The sequence below is a fragment of the Pocillopora verrucosa genome, chromosome 14, assembly GCF_036669915.1.
Source record: "Pocillopora verrucosa isolate sample1 chromosome 14, ASM3666991v2, whole genome shotgun sequence".
Taxonomy (NCBI): Eukaryota; Metazoa; Cnidaria; class Anthozoa; order Scleractinia; family Pocilloporidae; genus Pocillopora; species Pocillopora verrucosa.
Window position 1 is genome coordinate 20,837,393 of NC_089325.1, and position 16,391 is coordinate 20,853,783.

Here is a 16,391-nt window from a genome sequence, read left to right on the forward strand (position 1 = left end):
AACCTTACAAGAGGACTGAATGGCCCACTCAGATCAACAACTTGTGCCTGGAAAAAGTTTATTTCTCTGAATCTGTTCAGACACTTGATATTTCAATCCTGTTATAATATTTTTTAACCAGTGCTAGACCATGCACATTTGATCTTAGGGAACTAGCCAAAAGTATAGGAACAATTGTATTACCTATTACAGCAATGGAATTAATTTATTAACCAATATCCTGCATAGCAGTATTTTCTATTTCCTCTGCTCTCACTGTGCTTTGCTCCCTTGAGCTCTATACTTACTCTTGTACCCAGACCTTCCATGACCAAGCCATTGTCCTACATTTCAGTTATAGTTACATGGTAGGATCTGGGTATAAGATCACCCCATGCCTTTCCACAGCTCCCACTCAGTTCATGTTTCTCTTGCTTAGCTTATAAAAGAAACTGAAGAGGCTGCAATGCATGTTAGCTCATTTCTAAATGGTGAACTACTCCAATACTGGCACACACATCTTGGCCAGTTAGTTTAACCTCTTATTACAGTTAAGTGTATTGATTCATTATTTTAAATTTTTTTTCAAAATTTCCTTTTAAATTCTCTGTCATGCTTGGCATAAATTAATCAAAAGTGGTTTGATCATTTGTAATGCTGAGGTTTACCTATCACCCCACAAAAAATATATGTTAATAGAGGAGCCAATCTTTCATAAAGATTTTGAAACAACATTTTTAACCATTGTCAAATTACCAAATGAATTGAAAGCATTGGTATTGCCTGCTAAAAAAACCAACACAAACTTATTAGAGTCCCATGAAATGTTCTACACCAGTCCTATGGTTATTAGCGTAAAACCATGCATGACCATGAACTAAGCACTGTGGAGTATTTGGAAGGCTGATGTTTTCAGCATTACCCCTTCATCAGACCAAAGGTTTAGTTTTTCTACCATAACCAGCTTTTAGTTGATAATCAACTATGTGTTACCCCCCCCCCCCCCCCCATATACAGTATGGCAGCACCTTAAGAGCCCTAACCCTTTACAACCTATCATCAGTATCCATATTCTCTGTACTATTTATCTATATGTTTCCTTTGCGACTGGAGAATTGGCAATCATTTCCTTTATTCTAATGATCTTAATGAAAGATTCAGTTTTATTACTTTGAGAAGAAATTAGGTGCTGGTTGCTCTGAGGGTTTAAAGGGTCAACACTCAAATTTTCTCTTCCTGTCATTTGCTTTGCTATGCTAAGAGGATGTTGAGGAATAACTTGGAGTTTTTCTTTCAAGCCATTAGTTTGCAACAAATCCATACAGTTGTACTATTAAAAATTTTTCTTTGCTTGTAAAAACAATGATTTGGTATGTACAAGAATAATAAATAATAAAATGTGAACACTTCAAGTATGGATATAAATATGTACAGGTATGCATGGTTATGTACATCTAATTAACACCAAAATGAAGAAAATTCTTTGCTGCACATTTTTTTACTTGTTCACTTACTGTTCATGAAACTCTCATGTGGTTGCTGAATGTTTTATGAAACAATGTGTATTGAATTGACCGGAGAATGCTCTTTGCAAGACAAATGGTTAGAGTTGGAATGATTCACAAGTCTAAATGCTTCCAGGAATTCATTGAAGTCAATGTGGCCATCTTTGTCCATGTCTATACTTTTTGCCAAATCTTCAATGGAGTCAACTGGGATATTGGAGTTAGTATGCTCATTAAGAAGACGACAAGACTCCTCAAATTCTTCCATTGAAACATACCCTGTTGAAGAAAATGAGGAAAAAATGGTTTGCGCTGACAGTATAAACTTAAAAGTGGGGAAGGCAGTGGGAAGGAACCCTGTGGTAACCTATGTCAAACATGTGGGTAACCTGTGTGTAATCTTTCAGCCAACAGTAAACCAATAGTCAGTAATGGGATGCTGTTCCTCACAATGATTAACCCCATTTCACCCCATGACAAGTAGATATAACAGAGTCTTTCTACATTTAGCATACCTGAATTGTCTTTATCCATTAAGCGGAAAATTGTTTCCAAATTTGACCTATGTCTGTAGAGCGTCTCAGTGATGCTTGGGCCATTCTATACCAGAAAAGTTGACAATAGATAAATAAAGAACCACATGCATGTTGGAAATCTTGGCACGGCAAGTAAGTTCATAGTATATGGCTCAGCCTTTACTAATAACACATGACTAGAAGAATCCTTTTGGTTACAAAAAAAGCATGATCCAAGAATGATGACACCCAACAGCTTCATGGGAAATGTTTGCAATGATAACTCTTTTCTTTCAGGAAAGCTTGGATGACTTCCATCATTCACCATGCACAACTTACAGTGGTTATAATTTACATGTGACTGTAAGCCATAGGGTCTCAGCAACTTCATTGTCAATGCTTTTTAGGTGTCAATGTTTTTGTAATCAGGTGTATATTCATTAAAGGCCTTTATGCATTAGACAACTACATTTGCATGCTCAGTTTCTAAGTTACTATGAATTTTTCATTGAGGTTATGTCAGGCAAGGATAGAGTTGGCAAAAGTGACTTGATGGAAGTGGCAAATATCATGGTTCCAGAGAAATTTCCTTCTTATGGACTGAGTCATCTTACAGGATGGTGCTGTCTTCCAGCCCTATTGACACAAAGGCTTACAGCCCTCACACCAGGATTATTGTCTACCATTTCTTAATAAAAATGTGCACATAATGCTAATTTAATCAAATTAAATGCAACAGATGCACTGTGCATGCATGAAATCATAATGATACACCCCAACATCAATTTTAGATAATTGTTGCAATTGAAATAAACTCTTTGCATAATTGGCCTCTCAGAGACTAAATTTTCCTTGCATGCTTAAACCAACATATAAATCTTCACTTACTACTTCACTTTCAAGAAAGATATCCACTGTTCCAGTCAAGTTTTCAATGATACAAAAACCCTTAGTTACCTTTCATTCAATATCCTTCAAATCATTTCAGATTAAAAATTCAAAACTAGTCACCTTGTGTAGTCCTGTCTCAATGATATACTGATCAAAGCATGAACGGTAATCCACTTTTCCATCTGGCAGAACATGGGCAAGCTGATGTCTCAACATGTTCCATGGTACGTCTAATTTCAACACACTCTCCACAGCAGTTGCCCACTGAGTTGCAGTCAAATATCCTAAAAGGAAATGGCCCAATTATGTCTTACATCAAGGCAATGCTCAAAATCACCCAATATTACTTTTAAAGAATATTACTAACCCTTCACACCCTAACATCATTACGCACATTCTCCATAATGTTCTCTCTAAATTTCCCTTGTTGCTTTACCAAGGAAAAGAATAATGTGTCTGTTGGGGGTGGGGTGAGATGAGGAGGAAGTTCACTGAACCTTTTATTCATGCTCCCTGATCTCAGTTTTTAACTTGCCTGTTTTTTCCTTGTCTGTTTCTTCAAAGGCAGCCATTAAAGCTATCTTGTTGGCATAAAGCCTTTCCTTTAATTCTCGTATTGCAGACTCTTCTACTATTCCAATCCTGGAAATAAAAAGAGGCAATTTGATGATGTACCCGGTTATACTGAAGTGTATTTTGCACATTCTGTTACCCAAATATTAACAGTAAAATGGTATAGTAGTGGAACAATAAACAAAACCATCTCCTGTGATGTGAGAAGAAGTGAATAAGTGCTTCTCCTCAACTAGGCTCTGCCTTTCCTAACCAAAACATTTGAAATAATCACTCCAGGTGCTAATTTTGGGTATTTGACACAATACCAGAAAGTTAATAGTTGCTAAAGAAATTGCCAGCCTCTTTTTCCTGCAAGAACAATGATTACAATCATTGGTACTGACCTTTGTTTCAGGGTGAGATGCTTCTTAGCTTTGGAAGCTTGATACTGAACAAAGTAAGGTTTCATATCAGGTCCAATCTTCATGTATGCACCCCTGTTGCTTCCCTGCTCATAGTAATCTGATGCTGAGAATATTGTTATGACCTACAAAAAATATTTTCAATCTTAGGAGTAACATATATAGATGCTTATAACCACAACAACTTATCACAAGTGATGACTAGTATTGGATAGGATGCTTAGCATTGGAAGCCCCCTCTTCCCCCTCCGGCCCAAATATACAAATATTTTCCCTTTTTCATCAAACAACACAACAACAGGGGAGCCATGCGACATGAGACTGTGGAAGGAATATATATTAATTTTGAAGTGTGCCAATCAAAGCTATACCAGCCAACCACAGCTGGGAGTAACCCTTTACAAGGTGACACATATCCTGTTGACCTTATTGCCTGAGGACTTAGTGTTTGAAATGGAAACATTGTAAATTATCCACAATGGAAGTGCCTTCATAGTGAGACAAACGATTGCACTCCATTAATAAAGAATTTTCCTAACAGTTTGCTTGAAGCCATGTCCACTTCTAGGAAGTGCTGTGAAAATTCAAGTGTTTTATGCAAGAGAACATGTGCTGACCAAAAGTTCACAATGATAGCCTGTAAACAATCTGTTTAACTCATTATAACTCGCTGGCTTACAATGAGGAAAGCATTTTCTTCCAAGAAGATAGAAGAGAGACAGGACTAAAAGTTGTAGTTAAGCATATAAGAAAGCTTCCTCTGGTTATAAAATATGCTTACTTTTCTTTTGACTGTAAGCCTTAAGACAGGTGCATTTTTTTTTTCAAAAATCTCAACCAGAGGAAGGCATTTCAGGTATTTATGAATATCTTTTATCTAATGTATGCAATACCTTTCCACCGTGCATATATTCATATCCTTCAAATTTACATTCATGAGAACGCACAAGAAGCTCCAAATCATGTTTCTTCAGGATGCGGTCTGTGATGTCTGGACCAAAGTAACAGCCCCCTCCTCTAAAAGTGTTTGGTTTACAACCAGGGAGGGGTTTGGGGTCACTCCACAGCAGATCCAACACCTTCAGGTAAAAACCATAATCAGTTCTTTTGCACAACAAGGAACTGCAGAGATTGAAACTAAACTAAAAGAATGCCATAGAAGTGAGAATACTCTCAAAGTATACGGTGGCCAGCAATTTCAACATAATTTCATTAGCAGAGGGTGGAGCAACCTGACCAAAACCTGGTCCCAGTAAATGCATCTAGTATTGTTCAGATGGGCTAACTTGACAGAGGTAAAGGACAAAAAGATGGTGACAATCTGAGTTACAGATTCAAGTTAATAAGTTAATAAGTTTATTAACCATACCACTCTCATGAAAGGTGTGGTAAAAAAACCTTTCTTAGTGTAACCTAAAGAAGAGAAAAAGTTACCTGTCTCCACTCCATTAGATCAACAGTATCTGGTTGTGCTTTGTCCATGCCCGGGGGCTTGAGTATTGACACATACTGATCATAAGAAGATTATACAAATTAGAGTTTACAGAAGATCAACGTTCATTAGTTTTTTTTATCATCAATACATGCTGTCACCATTGTACAGAAGTCACTTCTACCAATGCCATTCTTTTTGATGTTCTGTTCATTGCCACTGACCAAAACCATTTTGGCTATGATCACCACCAGTGCCACAGCCAGAATTATTAGTGACCTTATGCAACCATGATGGTAACAGCAAAGTGTCAATTTAATAAGTAAAATGTTTAACATGTACAAAAATAGGCCTAGAGGTACTTTTATGTGCTTTCTGCATTTCCTTGGAGTGTACATAGCAAATGCTATGTACTCCAAGAAAGAAAACCTTGAAGTTCATATCAATAATTTTATGCTTTTCCCTGGAACTTGACAGGCTACAATGTAGAGGAAGTCTTTCAACACAAAGGACAGTACACACATCTTGCCTCTCAAGAAACTCCAATAATAAAATGTATTACCTCACTTTTAAAATTGCATTTTCCCAGTTTTATCATGGTAACTGCATAAGGCCCCTTTCACCATCGTCATCATTATCATTATGGCACAAACAACATGGTCTTGAGGATACTACTACTGTGACAGCATATTTAGACAACTAATTGCTTTTATTCTGTCTCTAGACTATGAATATTAAACCCTCTGTGGGTGTTCATCAATAAATATGTAACTAACAGTCTGAAATAACCTTTCACATTGATTGATGAGAAACAGATAGAACAGAGAACTGGTACAGACCTTGTGACGGTCAATTTTATCAATGCGTGACAAATCTGTAATATTAGATATTCCTCCATGAGTGACAAGAATTTTGTTGTTCACCACTGTGGCTAAGGGAAGCCACCCAAAGATATCTCCAAACAACCTCATGACTTTTGAAGAATGTTCCTGCCAAGACAACATTAGTGATACTTAATGGGTCAAAGCAAAACTGATTGAGAAGTAAACTGCAATTTTAGTAATTATTTGATGATAAAGAAGGCAGCCACTTGCAAGCTCCAGAGACTGAAAAAAAGATTTCTTTACAAGGGAGAACCCTCTCAAATTTGCCTTGTTCCCAACATGTAACTTTGTAACTCCATTGTTAGTAGCTCCCAACTAGTATCAGGGAGGCAAAGGTTTGAATCCCATTAAGGCCTGAATTTTTCAGCTTCACCAACCATTTTCCCAGCTGCCATAACTAATGGAATTTAGTCCAGTTTCTGTAGTGTATGACTATGAATTCAAAATATAATTTCCACAATGCCTGAGCAAGTTACCTTGTACTTGTCCATTACTTCTTTGACAAATCCGTATCTATTGAAATTTAGAAATAACTATAATCAAAAATAGTGCACCTTTTGGAGAAAACAGCTGTCACTTTGTGAAGAAGCCTGCCATCTTACCTTACCAACTGTTATAAGCTAATCAGCTATATAACTAATTATATCAAATTTAATATATAAGAGCACATTAAGCCCTTATACAGTCCTACAGTGTAGGGTTGTTGATCGCCTTCTTAGAGGGAGGTGTGCCAACCACTTTTGCAACTCATTATAGTCCATTGCAAGTTAGTACCAGCACTTCAACAGGTTTCCCTAAGACTTGCCTGGTACCCATTTATATCCTTGGTTGAGAGACTTTAAAAAGCGTCTTTCCCAAGAACACAACACAAGGGCTTGAACCTGAAATCTTGACCCAGAGTCTCACATGCTAACTGTCATACCACTGTGTCTCCAAAAGCTCACTCCCCAGGCAATTTAAGCTCCTTTACATGTAACTTCTAGCACACATGCCCTGTCCACATACCTGAGATTCATTATATGATCCTCATGATTACCACGATTAATGTAAACACCAGTGGGATAAAGCAGGAAAAATGAAAATAAAATGATGGCAATTTCAATGGAGTAAGGACCTCGATCCACAAGGTCACCATTAAAGATGTAAGGATTTTCAGCAGAAGGAAGACCATTCTATACCAAAAAATAAGAGCATAAATAAACATTCAAGGACAAAATTCATGAACATTGATTTAAGTGAGTGTAAATGGCAAACTGATTCCTGGCAACCATACATTCTGTAAGAAATCTGTTAGAGCAGTCTGACAGAACAGTGCTAAGAGTACACATCATCACAAGTGCTCAAAGCCAATTAGTCACAAAGGAGTATAATGCCTCCCTAAGTAATGCACAAACAGTCAATCTTACTGCCACAAGAAGACCAGCAGCATGGAATCAAAACATTGTAATCCACATTGGATTCCACATAGAACACACTTTCTATTGGTTTGATTACCAGTGTAAACACAGAATGTTGGGAGAACATGAGAAAAATTTGAAAAGGATGTGTGATTTTTCACAAGCCAGAGGTGAATGATTTACAAACTTCCCTCGTGTTCTTCAAAACATCCCGTGTGCAGTCTATTGCCAAATGAACTAATAGCAAAGTTATTGATCACACAGACAGGAGGATAAAGAAGGGTGGTCAAAAGGGAACATAACATGTTTGGATGAACTGTGAATGGATCCCTGGCTGGAGAGCAAGGATGGTGCAGTCACCATGGTAAAGTGCCTGCCTCCCCCTGTTGCTACAAGGGTTCAATTCATGGACCTGAAGTCACATGTGGTCAGTTTGTTGTTGGCTCTCATCCTTGCAACAAGCTTGTCTCCAAGTTCCTCCACTTCTCCCACCACCACACCCCCTAAGATCTTTGTGGAAGAGCCACTACTAAAATCTAATTTAGTTCTTTTTGATTAAGTCTTATTTTACAAAAGAGTGCATAACAGTTTGCAGCGCTTGCCTTGTGAAAAATCACAAACAGATCATCCAGTTTCCCATGGAGGTCACCTGTTGAAAGTCAGAATAGCATTCATTTTTAACTTTATATTTCTTTCTAACCCAGATCAGAGCCAGAGAGCAAAATAGCACACCCTTTAGAGAAAAAGCATTTGATACATATGTATCACTACATATAAACCTCCATTAATTTCACCAGAGCATCTATGTCATAGGGGAGGAGAAGGGAGATGTGGGGAAGGAGGGGGGAGGCTGATCAGGAACTACAGCCCTTTCTGGGACATATGAGGTAAGTAACAAGTGTTAGATGGGTTCCCTGATCACCAGTTTTTCCCTACCCTTTAGATCATGTGACCCCCATGACTTGGAATGTTCTGTGTAATAGCAGTTATTTGGTTGTTGTGTTATTGATACAAACATTGTTAATTGCATGCTATTGCAAATCATATTCAATTGAAGTAACAACTTCTGCAGCAATAAACTTGGGTAAATTTACATCAGAGAAATTTGGATCCTTTGGTCCTTACAACAAGAAAACAGTCCATTCTGATGAGTGGCTTGTTAAACTAGGAAGCAACATTCTAATCCCTTTAGGGTTCAATCCCTTATTCAGAGTCCAAAATACCAATCAAAGCTGATGTGCCTCAACAAACTGAATTCAATTTATTGTAAGTTGAAGTTGAAGTTGTTGATTGCATTGTAATCTATTGTTCATTTTTCTCACCACATATGGTTATCTGTTTGGAGATGCTTGTGGAAGCCCTGTAGATGTTTGGTAATACCTTGAGCTTTTCCCTCGTCTCTCGAAGAATGAGGAGGACATACTTAACATGAAGGAGCTGTCAAAAACCCAAAGGACAATAAGAAATTGAAGGTGGCTCATTTAAAACCAGAGAGACCAGTCTCAACAAGACAAAGATTTCTGAAGTAAAAATGATAAATATTGGTTTCTATACAGAGAATTAAATTGCCCCCTGAAAAATTTAGATCAAGATCCTCAAAAAGTTCTTTAAACATCTTGAAACTTAATGCCTAATTCTCAACACCTGATTCAAGAAAAATTCAAACTTGAACCTTGCACGTTACAGCTTAATTATTGATTCTTGGGAATCAAGAGTTGAGGTTTAGAGTTAAGACAGTCTATTTGGTTTTCAGTGGTGTTGTACCAACCTTGCGAGACTTAAAGTGCTCAATGATTTTGTGAACAGTGAGAAGTGTAAGTGGCAGTGCAACATGAGGTCCCCTGTAAGTTTCATCAACTGTTATCTTTGATGGATCAGTGAGCATCTCTAATTTCTCTGATGTCTTTGATGCTATGGATGTAGAACTACCTGAGTTGACAACAAGATAGAAAAAAAATTATGATGATCATTAATAACCAAAGTCATGCTTAACAGCTAAGGCCTCAAAATATCTGCACCTACCAAAAATGTTGTCCAGGAATAATTGCAAGAGGACTAATAAAAGCAGGTTAATAGAGCACCTCATTATCAAGAACAGTTTTCCTTGTCTTAACCCTCTGCACTCTAACATCAGTATGCATATTCTCTTTACTGTTCTCTATAGATTTCCAAAAGTGCTGACAAGGAGAATTTGTGTAACAATCAAGAACTGCACTAATTGGTGATCATGTCCTTTATTCTCATGACCTTGATGTTTGATCCAATGGTGTCATTGTAAGGAGAAATTAGATGTAAGTCGCACTCTTGTTGGTTAAAGGGTGAATGGCAATCCCTATATTCCAAATAGGAATTTGTTACTAAGAAGGTTACAAATTCTGGTGGTTCACACAACATATATATAAACTCATTTTTGCCTTTGTAGTTTGGGTTTGTTCCCCTCTTTAGACACTTAGAATTCTGACAGCGTATGCAACTCCTCTAATGACAATAGTGACTATGAGATAAACCATTTAGCTACTTCTTCAATTTTTAATATTACTCTCAGCACAAGAACATAACACCCACTTACTTGCTGAACCCTTGCGTAAAATATCCACAGCATTATTTTCACCTATAAAACAAATATATTGACACACAATCAAATTCACCGCAAATTCCAATGCAAAAATTCAGAGTACTTCTACATTAAAGAGGAAATTATCCATAATAATTGTTTTTATCGGCAAAAATATTGGTTATAGCTATCTAAAGGGGCACAGAATAAAATGTAAGACTATTTTAAAAACAACTTAAATTAGAACTTCTGCACAAAAAAGGTTTCCTGAATGAAACAAATTAGATGAAACTTACCATCAGCAACATGGTTCAGCATGTCATAAAAGAAGTTGAATAGCTGAGAAATAAAACAAATAGCATATATGTTAAAAGTTAAAATGAAGGCCTTAACCAGTGTTAACTCTGATAGTCTTAAAGTCCATTTTACAGTTGCGTTCTTGTTTGCCATGTCTTTCCACAGGAGTGAGGCTAGGGGTGACCTTGTTATGATACAAATCTTGCTGCTTTTTAAATTTAAATTACTTTGTTGTCATGTTAACTAGATACTGGTCTCTAACATAACATTGTCAACTTCAGCCTCACTCCAAATCAAAGGCTTGGCAACTAATTACAACTGTAAAATGGCCTATTCAGTGCATTCTCCCGCTCAGGAAATGTGATTTTGTTCCTCCCCCCTCCCCTAACCACTCCAAATCATCTCCTTAGGAAGTAAGTAAGTAAGGATAATTTTTTTTACAAATCCAATGCCAAATTCTCTATACTAACATTATAAGAATTGTATGGCAGACAGCAAGGAGAATTAACTACTAAATATATGATATTTTGGGAAGGAAAAATTCCCAATCTCTATTAATTTTCATATTTAGAATTCCTACCTCTTGGGCTGGAAATTAATTATATTTGCGCCATGCTGACAAATCTCTTAGGAGTGTTTTTCAAACTTCCAATGTCATGGAGGAGTAAAATTCCCCTTGGATAGACCACTCTTTTCAGTAGATAACATTAAAAAATACCTACCCTGCTTAGCACCACTATATCAACCCCAGGTTGCTTTTTAACCTCAGTGAAATCACTGTGATGGGTAACCCTTTTGAGGTCAAATGTTTGTAAGCATTTACATGAAAAAATACTAAAGCTGAGCTAGCCCTGCTTGTTGCATAACCCTGGGAGGGGTTGGGAGGCTGGTTAGGCTGGGAGGTCAAATGTTTGTAAGCATCTACATGAAAAAGATACTAAAGGTGAGCTAGCCCTGCTTGTTGCATAACCCTGGTTGAGAGCTGTATTAACACAGAGAGAAGGGATGAAATTCTTTTTACTTTTTCTTTTCTTAATGTAGACACTTAATAATCAGGTTGACATTTTTACCAAATTAACTGTTTCAGTCTACTTTTTTGTTTTCCTTTAAAGTGGACGTGTTTTTGGTACCCTGTACCCAATACTGCCAGGTTTTGTGTTGGCAGAAAGATTGACTCAGCTCAATCTTAAAGTAGACCATATACTAGTGCAGACTGGTAATCTGAGTTCATGTAAAGGGGATATTGTAACAATTCTTTTCAGTTATTCAACTTGGGCTACAAAAATCCCTTTTTCCTTAACTTGATGTGAATTTATGACTTCAGTGAATAGGGTCATAAAAAAAAATAGTATAAGAAATTTTTTTCTTTGCAGAAGCCTTAAAACGACCATCTCTGTTTACTTGCCCCTATAAAAATTCAAGCACTTCTTTTGCTGAAACCATTTATTGAGAGTAAAAATAATCGAAGCCCTCAAGAAAACCATTTAAAATCGTAATGACTCAAATAAACTATGGAAATCAACATGAGTTTCTAATTGAGTCCATTTCCTACTATTGCAAAGATCTCAGCATTTTCAATTTCCAAAGTATTTAGACGAGTTCTTTATACAATCACGTATAATTTGAAATATAAAACGCATCAAAAGCAATCATTCAGATTATTCTTTAGTGGCTCAGACTTTTTTAAAATTTAAAACTAAGCATTCTCACTAATGTACCCCATTTGTCTGTCTCACTTCAAACAGCTGAAAAAATAGTTCACTAAATTATTAACAACTTAAAATGCAGCGATTATTAATGGTCATAACAAATTGGCAAAGCGCTAAGTAAATAAAAACCACGGTCTCAATTTACCACCTTGAGGGAGGAACTCTGAATGAACATCGAATGAAAAATTTATGTCGAGGTGGCGAAGTTTGAACGTAGGCGAGAATTTGTTTGTGGTGATATAGAACTTAAGAGAATTTTTTCATCGCCAAATACTAACTTGATTTGATGGAAAGGCATGAAAAAATTGCGAGTAATCTTTGGCTAATCGATCGCAATGGTTTCAGATCGTTCATAAAATTTTAAACTTGACAGACTTATACCTTCAACTGATCTTGTTCACCAGCATATTCGACGCTTTGGAAAATCTTCCAAGTACACCTTCGTCGGGCTTCGATGCGAGCCTGATATCGTCTGAACCATTTCTGAATTAAGATCGCCGAACGTATGGCTGAAAGCAAAATAAAAAATCCACAATGGAGATAGAAATTGGAGAAAAAAAACGTAAACAGGGAGAAGGAATGTAAATAAAACCATTATATTGAGAATGCTGTCTTAATCCTGCAAGTCATTGTAATAAAATAATGCGGATTCAAATATCCACAGCACTGCGTGACACACATGAAGCAATATTTGTTAGGAAAACCGTCTGAAAAGTATAAGTTAGATCACATACTGCTACACTGTAGCGATACAATTTGCGCGTACTGTTGATCAAGCTTATCTCTTCACGAAGATCACACAACTCTGTCTTAACTTTGTTGTAAATGCACCAGTGCTAAATGATAAGAAAAAATATTCGTAAGCAAATTTAACTCACCTTTTTCCGACTTTCCCAATGCTACGCTCAAATCATCTCCATTTTCCACCGATACACCACATCCCATATTAAAATACGCTCGTTGATCTCGATTTTTATGTGGAATTTTCGCCCAAGGCTGAACGCAATCTATTCATTTCGCCACATAGGTAACTTATTTTGCCATAGCTAGCGAAAACCAAGGATAATATCGAGAGGATTTTATGAGCAATCATGTTTGCCACAAGACATTAGAGAGTTACTCAAGATGGAGTTCCATGGTTTACCGTAACATTTGGCGGGAGAATGACGTACAGAAGCGGGAAAACATTCCAAACAATCGGCGTTTGAAATGGACACCAGAAAAACGAAAGCTATTGCCTCATATTTACCAAATCTTTGGTAAGATTCAATAAGCAAAGGACGCTCTATACCTCGAGCAGTTCTTCTCGAGATGTCACTTAACAATCGTGTGACGAAAACTGTCAGATATCATGTGCAATGTCGTTGGTGACTAACTTTTCAGGAAACAAAACCAGATACTTGTCAGATCGGCGCGAATATAGCCAGTCAAATGTCGTGACTTTTCGAAAATGCGGGCGTTATGCAATCCCGTCTTGAAACCAATTTCGTTGTCTCGAGGGGAAAGATTGTATGGATTCAAACCACTCAGATAGCGAAATGAATTTTAAATTTATTTTGTATACATTGTTGCTTAGAAACGATCATGACAGGCAGAAATCCAGAAACCTACTCCCTCCCTTAAATCTTATAAGTTTCAAAAACCATGAATATTAAAAAAAGTGTACAGAAACAGCTCAAATCATTCAAAAATGTAGAAGTTTGCGAGTGATATATCCATGAAAAACAGCGATGAATATGTCTCTGACTTTTCGCAAATGTCGCGACAATATTTACCAATGCACTCATGACAGGAAAAGACGTTTCTAGGAAACCAAAACAATACAAAATGGATAGTTATTCTTCCATCGTTTCAACCCGTAGAAACTAGGATCAGCCAAAAAAGTGTTTTCGCAGACAGGCTTTGAGAGACAAAAAAATGTATATTGCGAATTGATAAAATTCATCATTGTTCAGAGCTGAAAAAAGGCCCGAATAAAAACTATACTTGACAAGTTAAAGAAGTCGATTCGCGGTTCAAACCTCCTCAAGTAAGTGATATGAGGATTTCAATACTCTGAAAAAAGAAAGAAAAAAAACTCGAATCGATGTTTTCATTAAAACCCATAACATTCGGGTTTTTAAGTTTACTAATTAATAAGAGCCATACAGGTGTTTTTCGCAGGGTTTATTCAAGAAATTGAAAAATATTATTTGTAGAAAGCCGTCTATTGAGTTAATTAAAGATGCAATATTTGAAAAGGTTGTTATTCAACATAAAATGACGATTGAGTAAAAATTTGACCAAGAGGTAACATTAAAGGAGATTCAAAACAACCTACTTGTGGTATAAGCCTCCGGAAGTTATCGATATGGCGAAAAAAAATCTGTTAATCGCATATTGAAAACAACTTTTGAATCGGAGTTTTCAACAAAAATTTCTCATTGACGCGAACAACACAGATGTAGTTTATTGGTATTATTCTAGGAATTAAAAAAGTTTTATTTGCATAAAACCTTCTATTCAGATAATTCAAGATGCAATATCAGAGAGAGATTAATGTCAAATGTGTTAAACAGATCTTGTCGACCGGTGTACAAATAAGGTATTGTTTTGTTTGTCCCAAGTGACGGAAATACCGTCTGGAACACAAACAATAAGGCAGTGAGTAGTCCTTTACTTCTCTCTCGTCCCGCGCACAAAAACTACGGTTAAAGCTTCATATCGTCCTATTAAATTCCGATTACACGCTTGATACATGCGTAAGGTAACGATTACGGCCTCCTCCTCCCCCCCCCCCCCTACCCCCGACCAAAAAGAAAGAGAAGAAAAACAGCAGCATGACGATGCATCACGCAACATCCATGTCACGCTTTCCCGATTTTTATTGCTCGTAAACAAAAGTAACAAAAAACAAAGTGCCTATTTTATCTCCACAACTCAACTGGGCACACAGTGTTGATATCTGGGTGCGTTGGTCAGCCAAGCCGCAGTACCGTATATTTAACACCAATATGCTTGAAAAAGGTTATTGCGACTGATGGAAACTAAATGAACCAAAGCCAGACGCGTTAACCCTTAAAAATCCGCAGGTGGCAAAAGCGGGGAACGCGTACCCCCAACCAAGGTAATGGTGCCATCCTCGGGGTTTTAGGGCATCCTATGATCCTATCATGATAACATCATGATGTACACAAGTGGAGAACAGTTACTTAAAGAGGTATGCGAGTAAAACCCTAAGTAAAAGCTCATTTGAACATGACGATATTTCAGGAAAAAAAAAAAAAAACTTAATAAATTTAAACGGTGAAGACTGACCGCAGATTTCCTCGCTCTACTAACGACCTCAAACTTCAAACTACAATCCCATAACTCTCCACGCACCTCACACTTGCCTCACACCAGTCCTCAAATGCGTATCGGCAAAATATTAATTTATGCTAATTGTGATTAAACAAATTACAGTTTCACTCGTTTGAAACGTGGGTCCATAACCAGATGCATGCCCTCCTTCCTCAAAAGTGGAAGGACTCAAAAGGCCTCTGCAGGGTTTGATGGCACAGGAAAACCTCTGAACATTCTTTGCGTGATGGATTTGAGGCAGTACATGAGGAGTTGGTTGTTCAAAAATGTAAAAAAGAAAAAACAACAACAACAAAAGAGGTTTTCAACGCACAGAATTTTTCTAAGCGCCCTCCTGTTGAAATGATTCATCAGCAGGTCACGAAACTGAATATTCTGTGAAACCAATTTTACACTGCCTAAGGTTACTCATGCCTAGTTTGGTAAATCTGCTAAATTTCATGAGCATGCGTCCAAAGTATAGGATCTCGAGGTTCCCAATTTTCTTTTTGAGGAGATATATACCACAAGGGTACCTGACAATAGATACTTTCTCTGTACAACATGCTTAACTTCAGAGAACACATGGCAGGGGAAGAAGACTGAGGCATAATCTCAGTGGATTCCTAAGTTAGACTTTGACCCAATAGGAAGTAAGAGCTAAACTGTGACATCTTAATATTCTACCCCCGCGCAAATTTTTGGGTCTTATCTTTATAAATTTTTAATTACACGTTCTTCCCCTATCATTTCGGTCACAGAGGTAGACAGGAAGTGTTATTTTTGCTCTTGTTTGTAGGTTTCTGGCAGTATGTCGATATTCTCTCAATACTGAGTGAAAGCCTATAAGGCGAAATGAAGTTAGGGCGAGATCCTGAAGAGATAAGGAAGATAAAAGACTGGGACGAGAGGCCAAGAAGAAATCCAGCC

The 16,391-nt window shown here is 37.1% G+C and overlaps 1 protein-coding gene across 1 annotated transcript; it reads right to left on the reverse strand.

Moving 5' to 3' along the window:
* Positions 1 to 52: 52 nt before the first annotated feature.
* Positions 53 to 13,659, reverse strand: LOC131775713 (serine/threonine-protein phosphatase with EF-hands pef-1-like). The gene is made up of 17 exons (XM_059091842.2): positions 13,019 to 13,659; positions 12,522 to 12,649; positions 10,431 to 10,473; positions 10,150 to 10,191; positions 9,349 to 9,509; positions 8,903 to 9,017; positions 8,183 to 8,229; positions 7,189 to 7,355; positions 6,660 to 6,696; positions 6,139 to 6,288; positions 5,302 to 5,376; positions 4,761 to 4,946; positions 3,850 to 3,992; positions 3,426 to 3,532; positions 3,011 to 3,174; positions 2,000 to 2,084; positions 53 to 1,763 (listed from the first exon to the last, which is right to left on the reverse strand). The coding sequence occupies exons 1-17, from the start codon at positions 13,083 to 13,085 to the stop codon at positions 1,528 to 1,530; spliced, it is 1,953 nt and encodes a 650-aa protein (XP_058947825.1). The 5' UTR covers positions 13,086 to 13,659; the 3' UTR covers positions 53 to 1,527.
* Positions 13,660 to 16,391: the final 2,732 nt, after the last annotated feature.

Excerpts from the sequence above, each read along its gene's own strand:
- LOC131775713 (XM_059091842.2), bottom strand. The coding sequence starts at position 13,085 with ATGGGATGTGGTGTATCGGTGGAAAATGGAGATGATTTGAGCGTAGCA. Across the intron at positions 6,697-7,188 it reads GATCATATAATGAATCTCAG|ATACGGATTTGTCAAAGAAG; the intron begins GTATGTGGACAG and ends AAATTTCAATAG. Across the intron at positions 2,085-3,010 it reads TTGAGACAGGACTACACAAG|AATGGCCCAAGCATCACTGA; the intron begins GTGACTAGTTTT and ends TTTCTGGTATAG.